The sequence below is a fragment of the Molothrus aeneus genome, chromosome 1, assembly GCF_037042795.1.
Source record: "Molothrus aeneus isolate 106 chromosome 1, BPBGC_Maene_1.0, whole genome shotgun sequence".
Lineage (NCBI taxonomy): Eukaryota > Metazoa > Chordata > Aves > Passeriformes > Icteridae > Molothrus > Molothrus aeneus.
Window position 1 is genome coordinate 126008456 of NC_089646.1, and position 17080 is coordinate 126025535.

The 17080-nt window shown below is 36.6% G+C and overlaps 1 protein-coding gene across 6 annotated transcripts in view; it reads left to right on the forward strand.

Annotated features, from left to right (window-relative positions):
• The window catches only part of RALYL (RALY RNA binding protein like), a 370851-nt gene that overhangs the window by 289465 nt on the left and 64306 nt on the right, over positions 1–17080 (forward strand). For all 6 annotated transcript variants that reach the window (XM_066564255.1, XM_066564263.1, XM_066564295.1 and 3 more), the window contains one exon: positions 6733–6808. In XM_066564255.1, coding sequence (XP_066420352.1) covers positions 6733–6808 — 76 coding nt within the window. The remainder of the gene's footprint in view (positions 1–6732; positions 6809–17080) is intronic.

A 17080-nucleotide genomic window follows, 5' to 3' on the forward strand; every position in this document is an offset into this window, starting at 1 on the left:
CCTTTGAAGCTGAATCTGATTCTCTTGCATCTGCAATTGTCGAACTTCCTCCAGAGGAATGCACAAGCCCTGTGCTGAGGAGAAGGAGTGAGTAGGATTGCCAGGAACAGGGCTGTTCTCCTTCCCATAGGAATCCTTTCACAAGGCATGCCATATTCTCTGTGGTGAGAATGGTGAGAATTCACTCCCCTGCAGCCCAGTACCCCAGGGGGACTCCTGCCACATCACAGTAATTCCTCTGCAGAGATTCAAGCACCAGAAGAGAAGCAGTTTTTAGGCCACAGATTCTTTAATCACAGTGGAGTGATTAAAGTCAGTCTGAGAGCAAGAATAAGTATTCTCCCCTTCTCCTGGCAGAAGTGATGCCTCTCCCTAGGTATGGACATGGATCACTGCTGATGGCACAACCAACAGGGTCAGGAAGTTTGGCCCAGGTTGTGGTGTTACTTGGGGTGGGAGGTGCAGGGATGGCAGCAAACAGACAAAAACCAAGGCAGACCAATGCTCCCCCTCAGCTGTGAAGTACATTGGCATCCATTCTGGAGCTGAGACTGCTGTCTCCAGGGCCCTGAAGGAATGATGCATGATAGGCATACAAACAGGACAGGATTTCCCCTTTTAGCTGTCGCCTGTCCTCACACCAACCCAATTCCCTGGGGAACACAAAAAATTTCCTGCAAGACAACTCCTGACACTTTTGCTACTGAATGGTTTTAAGAATGATAGCTTATATAATCCTATAGCCTCATTTCATTTTAGCAGTATTTAATGAAAGGAGAAATGGTTTAACAAAGCAATTTCATATACTATTCAACAAGCAGCTCTTTCTGTATGAAGCATTAACAATAGCTGTCATCTGTGTACAAAAAAAGGCTTCCAATTATTTCAATGCTAAGAGAAAATCCAAATACTGAGAGTCCCACAAGAACTTTTAATACCATTATGGAAAAGGAAAAGCTGTGACCCTGGGCTCCCTTTAATATTTTACTAGCCTTGAGAATCAATTTGAGTTTGTGTTCAATTTTCTGGAAAGTTTCGTCTTTACAGCTGTACAATTTGAGCACATAATGAAAGAGAACAGAGAGCTGTCTTTTTCTCTCTGCTTTTTTCACATGTTGGAGATGGGGGAAAGGGAGGAGATTACATGTAATCAATGGAACATATAAAGAAGAAAGTAAGTTTATGATATAAAAATGTCATATGACTTCTTTAAAATTTCTTTAGCAGGCAGCAGGGAAATTTATAAGACTAGTAGATGGAGGAGTATAAAAGAAAGATTAGCCTTGGCTTTTCTGGTGTACAGTTATGCTATAAACTGTATGGCTACAAGCTTTCTCTAAATTGCATCAACCTCTTGGTCTTTCTCTTCTATCCCAAATACGTTTTGTCATCTGAAAGAGGGGAAATTGCATCCTGGTCTCCTTCTATCAACTCTGTATATAGATTGTACATTCACTCTGTGAATTCCTTCTTATATCCTAATTTAAATTACCATCTCTTCCATTAAATATTGGTCTATTTCCAACTTATCTGGAAATACACAATGATACATTTTTTTAAATCAAAAATTTAAGTAAAATAAGTGTAGAATTGTTCAAGGAATGTCTCCATTTCTGTAACCATTCACAAGAATATGTGGAAGAACACCTGATGAAACATGTCTTAGAAAATCATCTTTTGAGCTCTAAAGGTACTTGGAGTTCTCTTGGCTCCAGGTTTTGGTTTCCAATCTTTCTGACATGGAGCCCACACTCAGAAGTCACATACTTAATATTGAATTATAGGTACTAATTATAGATATGTGGATCTGTTCCCTTTCATGGGGCGAAATTCCTGCAGTAATTTCTAGGTCATGTCCATTCTCTACCTATATCTGGAAATTGCATAGGACAGTACTTGTAAACTGTGGATAAAAGTAATGGAAATAAACAATTTAACACAACAGATTAAAGAGTACTAGTGCCTTGAAAGGGCTCCATTTAATTTTGTAGGTTAGATATAGCCTGAGACATGGGCTCTGGATTGTCAGCAGAAAGCCTCAAAATCCCTGTTTTCATTAATTGAGTTAGTGCCTGTTGAAGCTTCCTCTTTATGGCATTTGTTTTTGTGAAACAAAATTGTTTTGGTTTTGTTTTTTCTTTTAAATAACACTTAAATAACCTGAAGGGTAAGGATACCAAGAAATACTGAAATACTCCTAGGGTATGAATACTCTTTAGGTATCATTGCTTGCACTTGCAAAGCCTGTTTTGTACAGCCTGTTTTCTACAGCCAAGTCAGCTGTTGTCTTCAGGACCAGATTCTCAGATTACTTTTCTAGGGAATCTGGGGGAAAAGCACAAGGACTAGCAGATACTGCTTCTCCAAAAGTGGGATGTTCATGTCTGGAGGAGATAGGCTGTCAATGGTAGGAAATGGTAATAGGAGAAATGTAGATCATGCTGTGTTGTTTTTTCAGACAATTTTATGTAGCCTCTCAATACAATGAGTGGCCTTCTAAATGGTAATCATGCTCTTTTTTCAATTATTTTTATGTTTTGTCATTAATCACCAGGCATTTTTAGTACAATTACAAATAAAAATATGCTCAAAATCAGATCTATTCTGCTGATGACACACAACCTTGAATGAAATCTAAATCTCATTCTTTGACTAAGCTCTGCCATGATAACTGGAAAGTATAGAACTAAAATTTAATTTCTTTTGATAAAGAATATAATTTCATTTGATTCTGAAAGCACATAAGACCAGGATGCTGCATTACAATGTGTTGTTTTCTGCATATTCATTTTTATATTTGTAGTGTTTCCATAGTATTTTGAATTTCAGTGATGAATTTATCTTGGTATTGATATCTAAGTGATCATTTCTAGTATAAAAGCTGAGTAAATAATGTTCCTGGGCTGCTCCATTCCCATATAGGAGAGGTGCCTGTGCCCTCTCTTCTCCAGGCCCAACAACCCCAGCTCTCTCAGCCTGTCTTCATAGGGGTGGTTCTCCATCGCTCTGATCATCTTGATGGCCCTTCCCTAGACTTGCTTAAAAAGGGCCACATCCTTACTCTGGGAGCCCCAGAGCTGGACACAGTGCTTTGAGAGCAGAGCAGAGAGGCAGAATCCCCTCCCTTGCCCTGCTGGCCACACTGCTTTTGGTGAAGCCCAGGTTACAGTTAGCTTTCTGGACTGCAAGCACACATTACCAGGTCACATCAAGCTTCTCATCTTCACCCCCTAATCCTGTTCTCAATCTATTCTCTACCCAGCCTGTGTTAGTGCTTGGGATTGCCCAGAGCCAGGTTCAGGACCTTGAACTTGGCCTTGTTGAACTTCATAGGGTTTAAAAGGGTCCACTTCTCATGCCTATTAAGGTCCCTCTAGATGTCATTAGCATCCAGTGCCTCCAGTCTCCACACAGCTTGGTGTCATTGGCAAACTGAGGGTGCACCCAGATGCTGAGGGTACACTCAATGCCACTGTCTGTGTTGCCTAGAAAGATGTTAAAATGCACCGGTCCCAATATGGATCCCCAAGGAATGGGGATCATCAGTGGTCTTCAGTAGAAAATCTACCTATTTAATACATTTTTGAGTGTGACCATGAGCCATTTCTATATCCATTAAGTGCCAATTAATCAAATCTATGCCTCTCCAGAAGAAATGTGAATATCTGTGTCCCTTGTGAAGGAAGTTGTCTGGTACATATTCATGTACAAGTGTAGTAGCTAATTTGACAGCTTAAGGAATGATATGTTTCTGCATTCCTTGGGGTGGAATCATTAGCACAGGTAAATCTCTGTGCTGCTGACAGCAAATTTATTTGACACAGAGTTTATGATCTAGTAGATGTAAATGTCTACTGTGAAACCAATGATGGATGAAGGGAGAGAACAGCCTATCTCACAAGATTTCCAGTTGGGATAGAAATAATCTATCTTGTGAAATGTTGACAAGTTCACTTCTAATCTTAGTTAGAAAATTGAGGCTGGAAGAGATAGTGCTGAAAAAATAATGGGGTGAAAATCTTTTCTAACTTTTCAAAGCATTTCCTACATCCATTCTTAACTTGCTACAAAGTGCTTAGGGAGTTGCAGAGCTTTTCAATCACTTTCATATTAACAGAAAAGCCCCATGTGCCCAGCTCTTCTAAGAATTATTTCCTGTGCTAAAGAGAATTTTGGGCTATTACTATCTGTATAAAGTAGTTCACTGTTTGGAGATTTATTTAAATGTGAGAGAATCTTAACTGATTCTGAACAGCTTTGCCACTGTGCCTCTTACAGTGTCACCTCTCTGACATTTTTGATGGAAATAAAGAGACCACATAACTAACAGCCCTTCGCCTTCTACACTACTCAGCTTTTTTAAAAGTGGGTTTTGTAGAGCTGGAAATGTAGGTCTATAAGAATAGTCATCAAGATAGTATTGATCTGTCCCAGGAGAATATGAAAAAGTTTTTAAAAACTGTAAATAAGGGTTTAAGGAGAAGAACATTTAAGATGTAACTCTGAAAGAGTAGCAGACAGACAAAAAATATGTGAAGATTATTGCGAAGAAGATAAGGAAGCCTCAGATATTTCCCAAGAGCAGATTATAATTCTACTTTTTTTTCCTTAAAATCTGTCCAAATTTTAGTAGGAGATGGTGAAAGCCAACACAGTCAATGACCTTAAAATGACATATAAAATTAGTATGAAAAGGTCCAATTATTGCAAAAGTCACAGGATAGAAATTTTGTTCCAATTTTGTTGTTTCCAGCAGCCAATGGAAATGCAACAGAGCTATCAAAATTCCTCAGTGGCTTTCCAAAATGCTTGGTATTTACTCTGTTGATTCAACATATTAGAATTTATATATCTTAAAACAAGGGCATCATAGCTGAACTTATAAAAAAATGGAAGACAAAAATATATTTAATAAAGGACTTGCTAAAATTAAGGGAAGGAAAGCATTTCAAGGAGGCATGAAAACTGTCCACAAATATTTCTCCAATTTCAGAGGGGTAGATGAAACAAGAAAATTACCATTTTATGAAAAATTATGATTTAATAGTAATACAGCTCCTACAGAAGAAACTGAAGTCAGATTTAATACCAAAATACTGTGTATAAGGAAAATTTTACTTAAGTATTTTATATTATATAGTTTCTATAGTTCTACATAAAAGCATTTTATATCAGGTCCTTGTATAATTTTAAATACATGTTGACTGAGCTCAAAATATCAAAAATAAGTGTAAAATTTTTTAAATTCTTTTAAATATTTGAAGTTTGAAATTTCTATTGGCAAAATATTTTCTGTCAAAAAGAAGTCTAAGGGACATTCATTTTCAATAATCCTGATTACTAAAAAAAGGCCAGATTGGGAGTTTTTTATTAATTTTGTGTAAAATAAAAATATCCAGTCAATAAGTCTCAGGTTTTACTGCATCTTTTGAGGTCAAAAATAATAAATAAAAATGTTTGAGCTTTTAGCATCAGTGCTAAAACACTAGACTGTGTTTATCCCCACTCCTATACCCTATCTTTCTACATCTCCCTCCACTACAGTCAATTTCAGGGTAAAATAGACTTTTCAGGTTAAAACAGACTTTACTGAAAACATGTGTTTTCTTGCAAGTCTAAACCACCACATGATTCCACATTTAATAGGATATGATATTCTGTCACAGCAATTTTACACTGAAATAATTCTGATGATTTTGTTCACTGTTCTTCTTTTTTTATATTATTGAAGCTGAGAAGAGATTTAGCTGCAGCATCCCTCAAATTGCATGAAATTTGTTTCCTAAACAAAAGTTTCACTTTATCCATGTGATTCAGTGTAAAGTCGATTTTGCAACATTTAATCAGAATGGAGGAGCTTTTTAATATAGGTTTGTTTTTATATAGACAGCTTCCTAAGCTCCAGAAGGTATTCTCCTCAGAAGGGTCTCTGCTTCTTTCTCCATGTATAACTGTTCTAGCAATCTATCTAGCATAATGAGACATCTATCTCCTGGTATGTCTTTGAGTATGATTCCAATGAAGAGATAAATTTGAGAACAAAAATAACGTCTGTAGAAGCCATATATCCCTATAGAAGCTATATATCTATATCAAGCTTATATCTCTGTAAGGTTGACTTTCTTTTATATTTCAGGCATAAATTTACAGGTGGAATTTCAGTGAACTTTCAAAGCATTCACAAGATTTCTAATCTTGTTGAGAAGAATAACTACCTGCTTAAGAGAAAACATTTGCAAACCCAGATTTTCTCATTCTCCAAGGAGTGATGCATTTGGGATGGGAAATAGATACTTTCTGAGTTGATGATAGAGTAGCAGTTAAAGATCAGTGTGCATTTCTTTAGATCCTAAACGGGAGCTCTTCAGAACAATTGCAGTCCTCCTGAACAGATTTTGATTTGAGATCATTGTTTATTTCACCATCTAAGTTACCATCCAAATTTTCTGTATTAGAAACACAGTATTGGCTTCACCAAGTAGAAGTTTGTGTGTTTAAAAAATGTCATTTCTCTCTGTTAACCATAACTGATATTTTGCCTAAATTCATCATGCATTACAGTAAAAATCTTTCTGAAAGTTTTACAGCATCAATTTAGAAGAGGCAAAAACTAGACCAGTGTTTTAGGTATGCTGTCCATTTTTGCTGCCCATTACTCATTTTCAATGACTTGAAGGTGCCTTTGCAGACTTCCAGATGTTTGACTTACTGATATCAAATGTTTGTTTTCAGATATCAACATGGCAGGAGAACCAAAACCATACAGACCAAAACCTGGCAACAAGCGGCCACTTTCAGCACTTTACAGGCAAGTGAAATTTCACTTTAACTTGTTCCAATACAATTTTTATCAGAAAGATTATGGTAACCTAAAATGTATCTACCAATAAATATTGAAGTGTGCAGTATTTACCAAAATTATAATGAAATCTAAGTACTTATTAATGCTCCCAGTCCTAGTACTGTTATCAATAATTTCTATTTTTTCTTAATTGAGGTTATTTCAAATTTTAGTCCTTATGATTCATTGCTTGGCTCTGGCCTCATTTTTGTGACTTTTTTATTTGCAATGATCAGTAAAATAACTAGCAATTTCAGAGCAACAAAATTGGTTTCTCACAGATTTTTCTGTCAGGGGTGAGAACCAAGTTCTGACAAAAACTGGATTTCTTCCTTGGCTGTTCAGGAGGGTACTGATAGTGTCTTTCTCATATTCCCAGGTGCCTTTTGTCATAGAGCATTTACAAACTTGAAGAAACATTCACTTTTTTTCAAAATCAATTATGTTTAGTGAAGCATTTCAGATTGTTAGGGCTACCATGCCCACAGGTATTTCTGCTCAATAAACCTTACATCTCATAAAAGTAGTACAGAATTTATGCTCCAGATCCATGGAAGAAATTGGGACTGATTTCTACTGTAGCTGAAATGTTGGTAGACTGGCTCTGAGAGCAACACCTCAGGAGTGAAATCAGACACACTTGAGCAGTACTTCTTCATGCCTTGTCTGGTCTGAAAGCTTCAGATGGAAATTCAAGGGTGGCATCTCAGAATAAGACAACCAGAAGCATTTTAGGTCTGAGCCTCCATGCTATGTAGAAGAGATTTGAAGTTTTATCATATACCTGTCCTCAGCTGAAGTGATAGAAATATTATTTTTGGAGAAGAGAATCCCTGTTTCATCATTACTCTCAGCTGCAAACTGCTAAACTCTGTAGGTGTTCCGGGTAACCTTGGTCTACTCTGTCCCTGTTCCAGTACTTCAAAAGGTTTTGAAAGATATTCTGTGATTTCTGGCATTTATATTCATTTCTACCTCTGAGCTTTTGAAGGCTTTCTCATAAATACTTGTTCTACAGAAAAGATAGGGATAAGAGAGACCTATGGAAAGTTCTAAAGGAATTTTAAAAAGGAAAAATATCTTAGATTGTGTCCTTTCATGGATGTAGTGCAAACTATTTCTCTAGAAAATCATGAGGTTTTCAAGAGCAACTAAGAGAATCCTTCCATTTCTTCCTTCATCTTAATTTTCACTCTGCTCTGACCTTGTAAAACCCCACCCGGAGTACAGTGTCCTGATCTGGAGTACTGAGCACAAGAAAGGACTTACAGGGGGCTTATAAAATAGAACAACTTTTCAGATGGGCAGATAGTGATAGGATAAAGGAGGAATAATTTTCAACTAAAAAAGGAGGGATTTAGATTAGATCTTAGGAAGATACTCTACACTCAGAGGATAGTGAGGGACTAGAACAGATTGCCCAGGGTAGTTGTGGGTGTCCCATTGTAAATATTCAGGGCCAGGCTGGATGGAGTCCTGAGCAATCTTATCTGGTGGATGGCATCCCTGCCTATGGTGTGATGGTTGCAACTAGAAGATCTTTAAGGTTCCTCCCAACCCTCTCTATCATTCTATGGTATGGTCCCTTCCAACACAAACCATTCTATGATTGTATGATAGCAAGAAACATTTATTATCCCAGTGTCGCTTAATCTATTATGTGAGATCAGTGACTAATAAAGTTTTGGCAACACCGAGAACATTTACTTATTTCAGAACACTGTAACTGGGTCTGACTGGGATAGAGTTAACTTTTTTTCATAGAATCCTATAAGTGTTTTGAATTTGTTGCTAAAACACACCAATGTTTTGACTGTTGCTAAACAGTGTTTGCACAGCCTCATGATTTTCTCATTTTCCTATTCTGCCTTCGTAATTAATAGGCTTGGTGTGGGCAAGAAGTTATGAAGAAATATATCTGAGACAGCTGACCCAACTTGGCCAGAAGGATATTCTCTCATATAGTCAGAAACAAAAATTGGGAAAGTTTTTCTTCCAAAGCAGCTGTTAGTTGGAGATTGCCTGGATAGCTTATGGGAGGTGGAAAGTAATGCAAAGGCAATCACTTGGATTTTTTTCCCTTCCCCCTTCCCCTATTACACTGCAAATATCTCCGTCCATGAGGCTTTTTTACTTTTGATCTCTCCTTCATCCTGACAGGGGACAATGGTAGGGGAGTGAGTCAGTGACTATGTGGGTGCTTAGCTGCTGGCCAGGATCCACCCACAAGACTGAGACAGATGAGAGGGAAGTGGTTACAGTAGATTTGATTTGCTCTAAGAGAGTCATTGGTTAAAAAATTTATTTGTCACAAAATAGTCACTGTTAAAAGGAAGGACTGTAAGTAGAAAGAGGATAATGGATTTCAGAAAGGGCAGAATTAAATGAGCTCAGAGATCTGGTGAGTAGAAAGATTCTTGGAAAGAAATTTGAGGGACAAAAGAAGTGCAGAAAATCTTGCACTGAGTGTGCTTAAGGTAGAACAGAAAATTCTCCCAAAGCAGAAAAAAATCAAAGGAATAATATGACAGCATCAACTTTCTCAAACATTCTGAAAATTGAAAAGGAATTGTAAAAAATGTGGAATCAAAACGCCATGACTGGAAGTAGAAAAGAAGAGCAGAGTCATCCTACAGGATGTCAGAAAGGTTAAAGTACAGAATCGTACAAAGTACAAAGGTAACAAAAAATTGTCATTAGAGTAACATCCTCTGATTTTGGTTAGGAGGAAAAAAGAGCAGATGATACAGAAAAGACTTCTTTTACTTCATCAAAATGGTTAGCTGACCAGCTATTAAAGAAAATCAATTTTTACCAGAGGGTATGCAATAAAAAAATTGTCTAATCAATGTTTGACTAAGTGAATTTGATGGAAATGATCTGATAACATTCACAGTAGTGTGTTCAAAGGACAAGCTGAATCTGTGTGTGGACTATTAGTGATTCTTTCCAAAAACTTATGGAGGTCTTGTAAGGTAAAGAAACAGTGGGTATGGGAAGGTATTATACCTATTTCTAAGAAGAAGAGATCCAGAAAATTATTAGCTGAGACTAGCTTTGATTCTATGAAATGCACTAAAACACATTCTTAGAAATCAATTTATCAAGACCAAGAAATTAATAAATTGGTTAAAAAATCAGGAGCATATTATGCTGAAGCAATATAATTTCCTTATTTGACAAGACAAGACAAATTTAATGGAGAAAGAGATGTGCTATAAAGTCATTGTCATGGTTTAGCAATGACACTCCCAATTTAGTACCCTCTGAGACTCTCGCAAATGAGATTTCACTTACTCACTCACACCCCTCTCCTTCCCCCTTCCTGCTCCAGGGATAGAGTTGAGAACTGGAGGCACAAAGGGGTGAAAATTGCAGTTTAAGAACAATTTACTGGAAACAGCAATGAGATTTAAAAAAAAAAGGAAAGAGTAACAGCAAAAATATTAATAACAAAAGGTTTTAGACAGAAACGATTTACACAGAAAGCCCATGGCCAGTACCAACTAATTTTTCCACACCACACCATACCACAACACACTACACTTTCTCCCAGCTGGAAAAGGAATGCCTTTCTTTCCAGAAATCAGAAAAAAAGTCCTTTTCCTCTGTCCCTGGCAGTGGTGTAAAATGTTATTCAACAATATTTGGGTGATGGCCAGGCCCTCTCAGCAGAGCACACAGCAGCCCACAGCTGCTGGGCTCAAGCAGTCCGATCCTCTGGGCTCAGTCTCCCGGCAGCTGGGACCACAGACACACACACCATCACTCCTGGCTACTGTAAAAAAATAACTCTGCCCTGGATGAAACTAGGACAGTCGTTTAAACAAAGTTTGACACACTTACTTTTCAGTTTTCATAAGCATGTTCAGGAAAGTTGTCTAGAAGAAGCTGTCTTAAGGTAGACAGCCACTGGAAAAACAGTGACTGTGTACAATACAGTATTAAGGATACTAACTGTTAACTTTTCAGTTTCCTTTGTTAATGATTTTTTAATGGTATTTTTTATATGTGAGACAACATAAAGAACAATTTTAGGATAAGCAAGCAGGAGTGCTGCACAGGCTTGCAGGATTTTATTTACTTTGAAGTACTTGAGGCTTCAAAAGTGTTCAAAGAACTTTGTATTTCCGAAAAGAAGTTTGTATCACATTTATAGGCAGATATACGCATAAGTCATTAATACAGAGCAACTGATGTCTATGATGTGCTATATCATCATAATTTTCTTGTGTGTCCAAGTCATTAGATTCGTTTTTTCCTGTAATGGTATAATCCTCTTTAGTATCTCAGTTCAGGATCTACATTCCTTTATTTTAACTTTTCTAGTTTTATGATCTGTGTGAAAATAATCTCATTTAATCTTACCTATGTGAATTTAGCATAAATGTGAGACACACAACTTTTTTAGGTGCAAGACAGATAACTAAATAATAAAAGGACTTCCATTTTTTGTTTAGGCCTTAAAAAAATTTTGAGAACATTTAATCTTTGCTTCAGAAAGCTGTTAAACGCATTATTAATTTTAAGCATGCTCATTGAATATCTTAAAATGTACTTAGAGTAGCGCTCAGGAATCAGTTAAATTCTAACATAGCTGTAAACTCCATCATCATCCATCCTAATTTGCATTGCATTGAGGGGGACCTAAATCTCAGAAGATTCAAAATTGTTCTGAAATTTCTTTTTAGTGCACCACTTCTGCAGAAAATCACACACTTAAAAAAATCTGCATCTTAAAATTTTTTTGTATCTCGTTGTATTGGTCTAGCCTCCAGCAAAAATTAATTGTACCAGCAGCACATCTTAGGATCTTTGAAACACAAGGTGAAAATTAAAGGTGCTGACACAAATGTGTTAAAACACTCTTTGGGAGAAATGTTTTGGTAAAATAAAATATCACAGTTTGTCTTTTTAATTTAGTGGTGTTTTGATCAGTATTTCACTAAAGCAAATCTGTGTCACCATATGAAAGCCCATTTACTGTTTCTTTCCTGTGTTTACTCTCCAATATATCAGAGTAGAGCCAACCATAAGTAGTCTGATGGACTGTTATTCTGCTTCTTTTCATCATAAAATGCTTTAATTATTCATTGTTCATTTCAGTCCACTACCATGTTATATGGCATATTATATACATGCCTGAAAGCATTTTCTCCATTTCAGAAGCCTTTGTTTCACTTTCTGATTCTGGAAGCTGTTGATAGTGTGCAACCATTCCCAGCTGCTCAAGGAGTGGACCCAAGCCCCAGGGCAGGTGGAGCAGAACCACCTGCTGCCTGTGGCTGGCCCTCCCTCAGGGCATGGAGCACATCCTTTCTCTATGGCTGACGTCCTGGGAGCTGGCTAAAAGCCTTATCTGGCACCCCTCTGGTAGTAACAAGGTTGAGAGGGTTTGAGAAGGATGACAAGGGCACCTACTTTTGAGTCTTTTGAAAAAAAAACAAAAACAGTGTGCTACAGGCTGGCCATAATGGTGCCATTTTTATTGCCATAAAAATGAGCACAATTACTGCAGACTCTGCTGCATGAGAGGATCTGCTGCAGATCACATTGGGGAAGGGGAAGTCAAAACCACTGTGGTGGTACTGGTACAACTGAGAGTGCAGGGTCCCATATCACATCCAAGTCTGCTTTCTGAGAAAGCTAGTTACTTGACAAATCCCCAGGGTCAAAGTGATATCTGTACAATGTGGTAAAGCAGGGCACTAGGATTTGGAAGAGAAATGGAAAGGCAAGTTACTGGGCGCTGCCAGGGTATCTAGTCAATCTATTTGCTCTACACAATTTAATGTTATAGTTGACCTAGAAACTTTTCCAAAACTGTTTTATCCAAGAAAAGTAATCCCTATGTGGATTATTTTCATCCTTGCCAAACTTCAAACTTCTTTGGAGTGCCGCAAGCAAAACCAGCAGGCCCCAGTGTCACCTCTTGAAGACTCAGTGAGGAGTTATTCCATCCCCAGACCTCCAGTATTCCTATTGCTGTCTGGGAATGAAGCTGGCTAGCCTAAGATCCATCCTGCTGAGGCACATCCTGGAGTGAGACAACTAACAGAATGGATTTAGAGAATAGATTAAAAAAGTCAGGAAAACCTGAGTGAAATAGCCTCTCACTGTGTTGGCTTGGCTGTAACCAGAAGCAGCCGCTGGTGTTGAGTTCCTGCCCAGATGTAGCACACAGTGACCCTGCAAAGGCTTCCCTGCAGGACAAGTTTTTTTCCCAGCTGTACTCTGAAATTTCTGGTGTACAGTTCAGCACTCTCTGAGTGGTGTAAGATAGCACAATGATTTCCCATTACCATTAACTTTGTCATGTAATGCAATTGAAATGTATACTTAACACGCCTGATTTACCTTGCTACTAATTATCTACATTAAACGGCCTTTACTTTACAATTTCATAACTCCCATGGCCTCTGGAACAAATTATTTTATTTTAATGTCTAATATTAAGATACTGGAAAGCGATATTCTTTTATTTACATGGTATGGTTATTTTTTATGTCAGTGGGGTTTTTTTGACACAAATATTTTATCAATTTCTGCAGTACATGTTATTTTATAATCTCAAACAGAAAACTGATTGAATTATGTTGCACATCTTGCATTTCCTTTGGTTTTTCAGGCTTACAGCAGAAGCTGAAAGAATTGCTTGCAGTCCTTCTCTACTTGCCCTCTGCTTCTTAAGTTTATTGTAAATATAGTTTATAGAGTTTGGTGTGGTCTGGTTTGCCTCAGAGCCATCCATTATTTTGAGTTGCTTTTCTGAGCACTTCTGAGCACCCTTCATTGCAGGAAAAAGTGTGAAAAGGACACTGATGAGCAACTTGATTTCATCTTCTAGTACAGGAATCTTCTTGAGGTCATTCCTCCCTCTCGAAAACATTAATATAAACTCAACAAGTTCTGCACCAATCAAGGAGTACCATTCCATTAGAATACTGCAGGATTTTGCATCATTACTGTAACACTGTGCCACTGGTAGTGTATTATCAATCTTTTTAAACCTGTCATATAATAAAAGTTACTGCAGGTATAAGTGTCTTTCTTAATTCAATACTGTCCTGGATTTCCAACAACATTTTTCTTTATATTTTCTTTTTCTTAATGGACTTGTGCATCCATCATTATTACTGATCTACAAGAGACTAAAGACACAGTCCAGAAAACAGAAAACAACTTATAAAGTATTTTCTGACACTTTAGTCTTACATTAAATTGTGGTTACAACCCCTACATTATTCTATACACTGAATGAAAAAAAAATATGCTTATGGAACATAATTTTTATATGACTACATTATATTAACACAAGATAGTGTGATATTTCTTTTGAATCAAAGTGATTCTTTTTCTACAGAAATGTATCCTCCTGATGCTTTTGATTATTTTTCTTTATGAGAAAAGCTATTTTATTTCAGTACTAAGCCCAGTGGAATGGTCTTAAGATAAATGTTGTTCTGCAGCTCTTCTCCTGACAAAAGATTTAGCTTCCATAAAAAATCCCCACATTTCTAGATATGTTTAAATAGAGAGATTTTAAGTCCAGCAGGATATTATTTACATTCATTTCATCGAAGAATGTTGCCGGTGGTCACATTTGAAACAGTCATTACTGTACAGAAAAAATATAATTTAGTTTCAAATTTTTACTTGAACAGTACAAATTTTGCTTGCGTTGAGAATTAAAATAGAATTCTCAATTACATTAAAAATCTTAAAAGGCACAAATACAAGCTATAGCAGACCCAGTGATTCAATTTGAACCTTTGTTTGTTTGTTTGTTTTCTTTCAATAAGAAAGAAGACCTCCATGTCAAATAACTAATATCACAGGAATAATTTTTTTTAAAATCTGCTGATGGAAAGCAGCACATGCAAGTCTTCATTTTTAAATTATGGTGGTGTAATTGCAATCAGTTTTATCCCATAGATGTTTAAAACAGTACATGTGGTCAGAGGGGCTGGGAAAGGCAGACAGAGGTTTAGGTTTGCCCTTTCACATGATTCAGAGCATGATTGTACAGCACTTCATAGCTTTACAGAGGGGGGAAAATGGGGGAGAGAAAGATATTTCAGATCCTTAGCAATAGGAAAACCTTTTGCTTCTGTTTATCTTGAAATAAATCACAGATAAAGAAAAAGACCAAAATACATAAAATGCTACTGGCATCTTGATTTCTTCATTCAATCATATTATTCCTAACCTGTGGTGTAACTCCAATAATAACTAGGACAATGAAACTTTTTTTTTTAATCTTCCTATTCACTATTTTTTAAAATACTGCTAACGCCACTTAAAAAGGAGACTAGGGCAGGTATTGCCTCTCAGATCATCACTATATGATAAATCTTACATTTTGCTCATGTTTGTTTGCTTTTATTCACCATCAGTTTTTAAATGATGGCATTGACACAGATCCATTTAGAAGTAGGTCCTGTGTAAAGACTAGCACTTGTCTTTGTAACAATCTTCCCTCAAGTTATCCCTTAGACTTATACAGCATTTCCTCAGTTTTTTTTTCCTCTTTTAAGAGGATGTGACTCCAGTTTATACACATCTGCACAGGAGCTGCATCCCTCTTTCTATCTCAGTACTCTTCCTCTTGCATAAGGTGATGCATGGTATCACATGAATGATCTTGTCTTCTTCCGCAAAAGCCCAGACACCATAACCACATTCATGCTCAGAGATTAGCAAATTTGGAGAATAGGCTGTTCACTTATTACTGTTGGGGTTTTTTTGTGGTGTTTAATTTTCTTTCTTAGTTTTTACTTCTGCTATGAAACCTGAAGCAATATACTATCGATAAAATATATAACTGTAAACTTATCTTTTTTTTTCATGGTTTTTAATCACTGTTTATACCACAGTAGAACAGAAAACATATCCACAATCTTCTGATGGCATTGAAATGATTGACTCCTTTCTTATTCAATTGAAATAATTATGACTCCTTTCTTATCCAAGAATTTTGGCTGCTAATACAAATGAGAAAACTTTGGCTTATAAATCAAAAAGTACATTCCTAAAAGATCCAGAGTATTGATGGGTTTGCCTGCAGGCAAACAGAAACAGTAGTTTTAGTCACACATTTGCTTTAAATCTTGACAGCCTGAGGCCTATTCCTATCCCTTATTGCAATGTGAGATTTCTACCCTTTATTACTGCATGGATTCTTGCATTTAATATAAGAAATAATCACTTTGGACTCACCATGTTGTCTTCCATATGAAGATGATATCTTCTGTAGGTATTTTGCATTTCAGTTAGGATAAAAAGACTAGTGCCTTCAACATATTAAAAAATCAGAAACTGACAACATGGTATTTTTCTACATTTGAGTTTTAGTGACAAAGGCATCATGGAAACAGTATCAAGAGTTGCAGACACTGCTGTTCAGAAACTCTCTTACTAAGTCTTATGTTCATGACAGAGAATAGAGAAGGGCCTGTCTGGGCATTGCAAATGAACAGAGGAATTCTTCATTTTCAGGAATTTAGTAAACCCTTAATTGCTGCAGTAATCAGAGATGCAGAACCCTGTGCTTCAGAGAACCACTTAGTGGACTTGCAATTAGGCATTGGTTCTCGCATAATGTAACACCTCTAATTATATAGAAGGCTGTAATTTGGTCTGGGAGATGCTGATGTACTGCAAGGGCACCATTTAAGTGGCTTACAGAGAGCAACAGAAATATGATGCTGGGTTATAAATTTAGTACTCTGTGAATAATCAGGAAGGTTGGATAAGTGAGACACTATAACACATTTTAAAGTCTTATGAATTATATTAGAAAAAGAAATTTAAAGTATACTTAATTGGAAAGAAAATGGATTGCTAAGTAAAATTACAAATAGCGTGGAAGGCTGTGTGAAACACAGAGGGTCAATAGCAATATATTATTATGCAGTGAATTATAAAAATAAAATTACCATTAAGCTTTATTTCTCAGTGAAGTCAGTTAGTCTTGGAGCATACTGTCTGAAAATATGTTATCCACCCTACCAGAACTGATATTTAGTGCTGTTGATTCATAATGTCAAATGTAATTTTGTTTTTTAAAGCATAGGGTACAAATTGCATGCCTTTTTGGTATTGCATGCCAGTATTTCTAAAACTTCTGGGAAAAGCATTGGCTATTTTATTGAAAAGTAAAAAATGTACTCATAATCATATGTGATTTGAATCCTAAAAAATTACCATTTTCTAATACCTATTGTCATAAAAATGTAT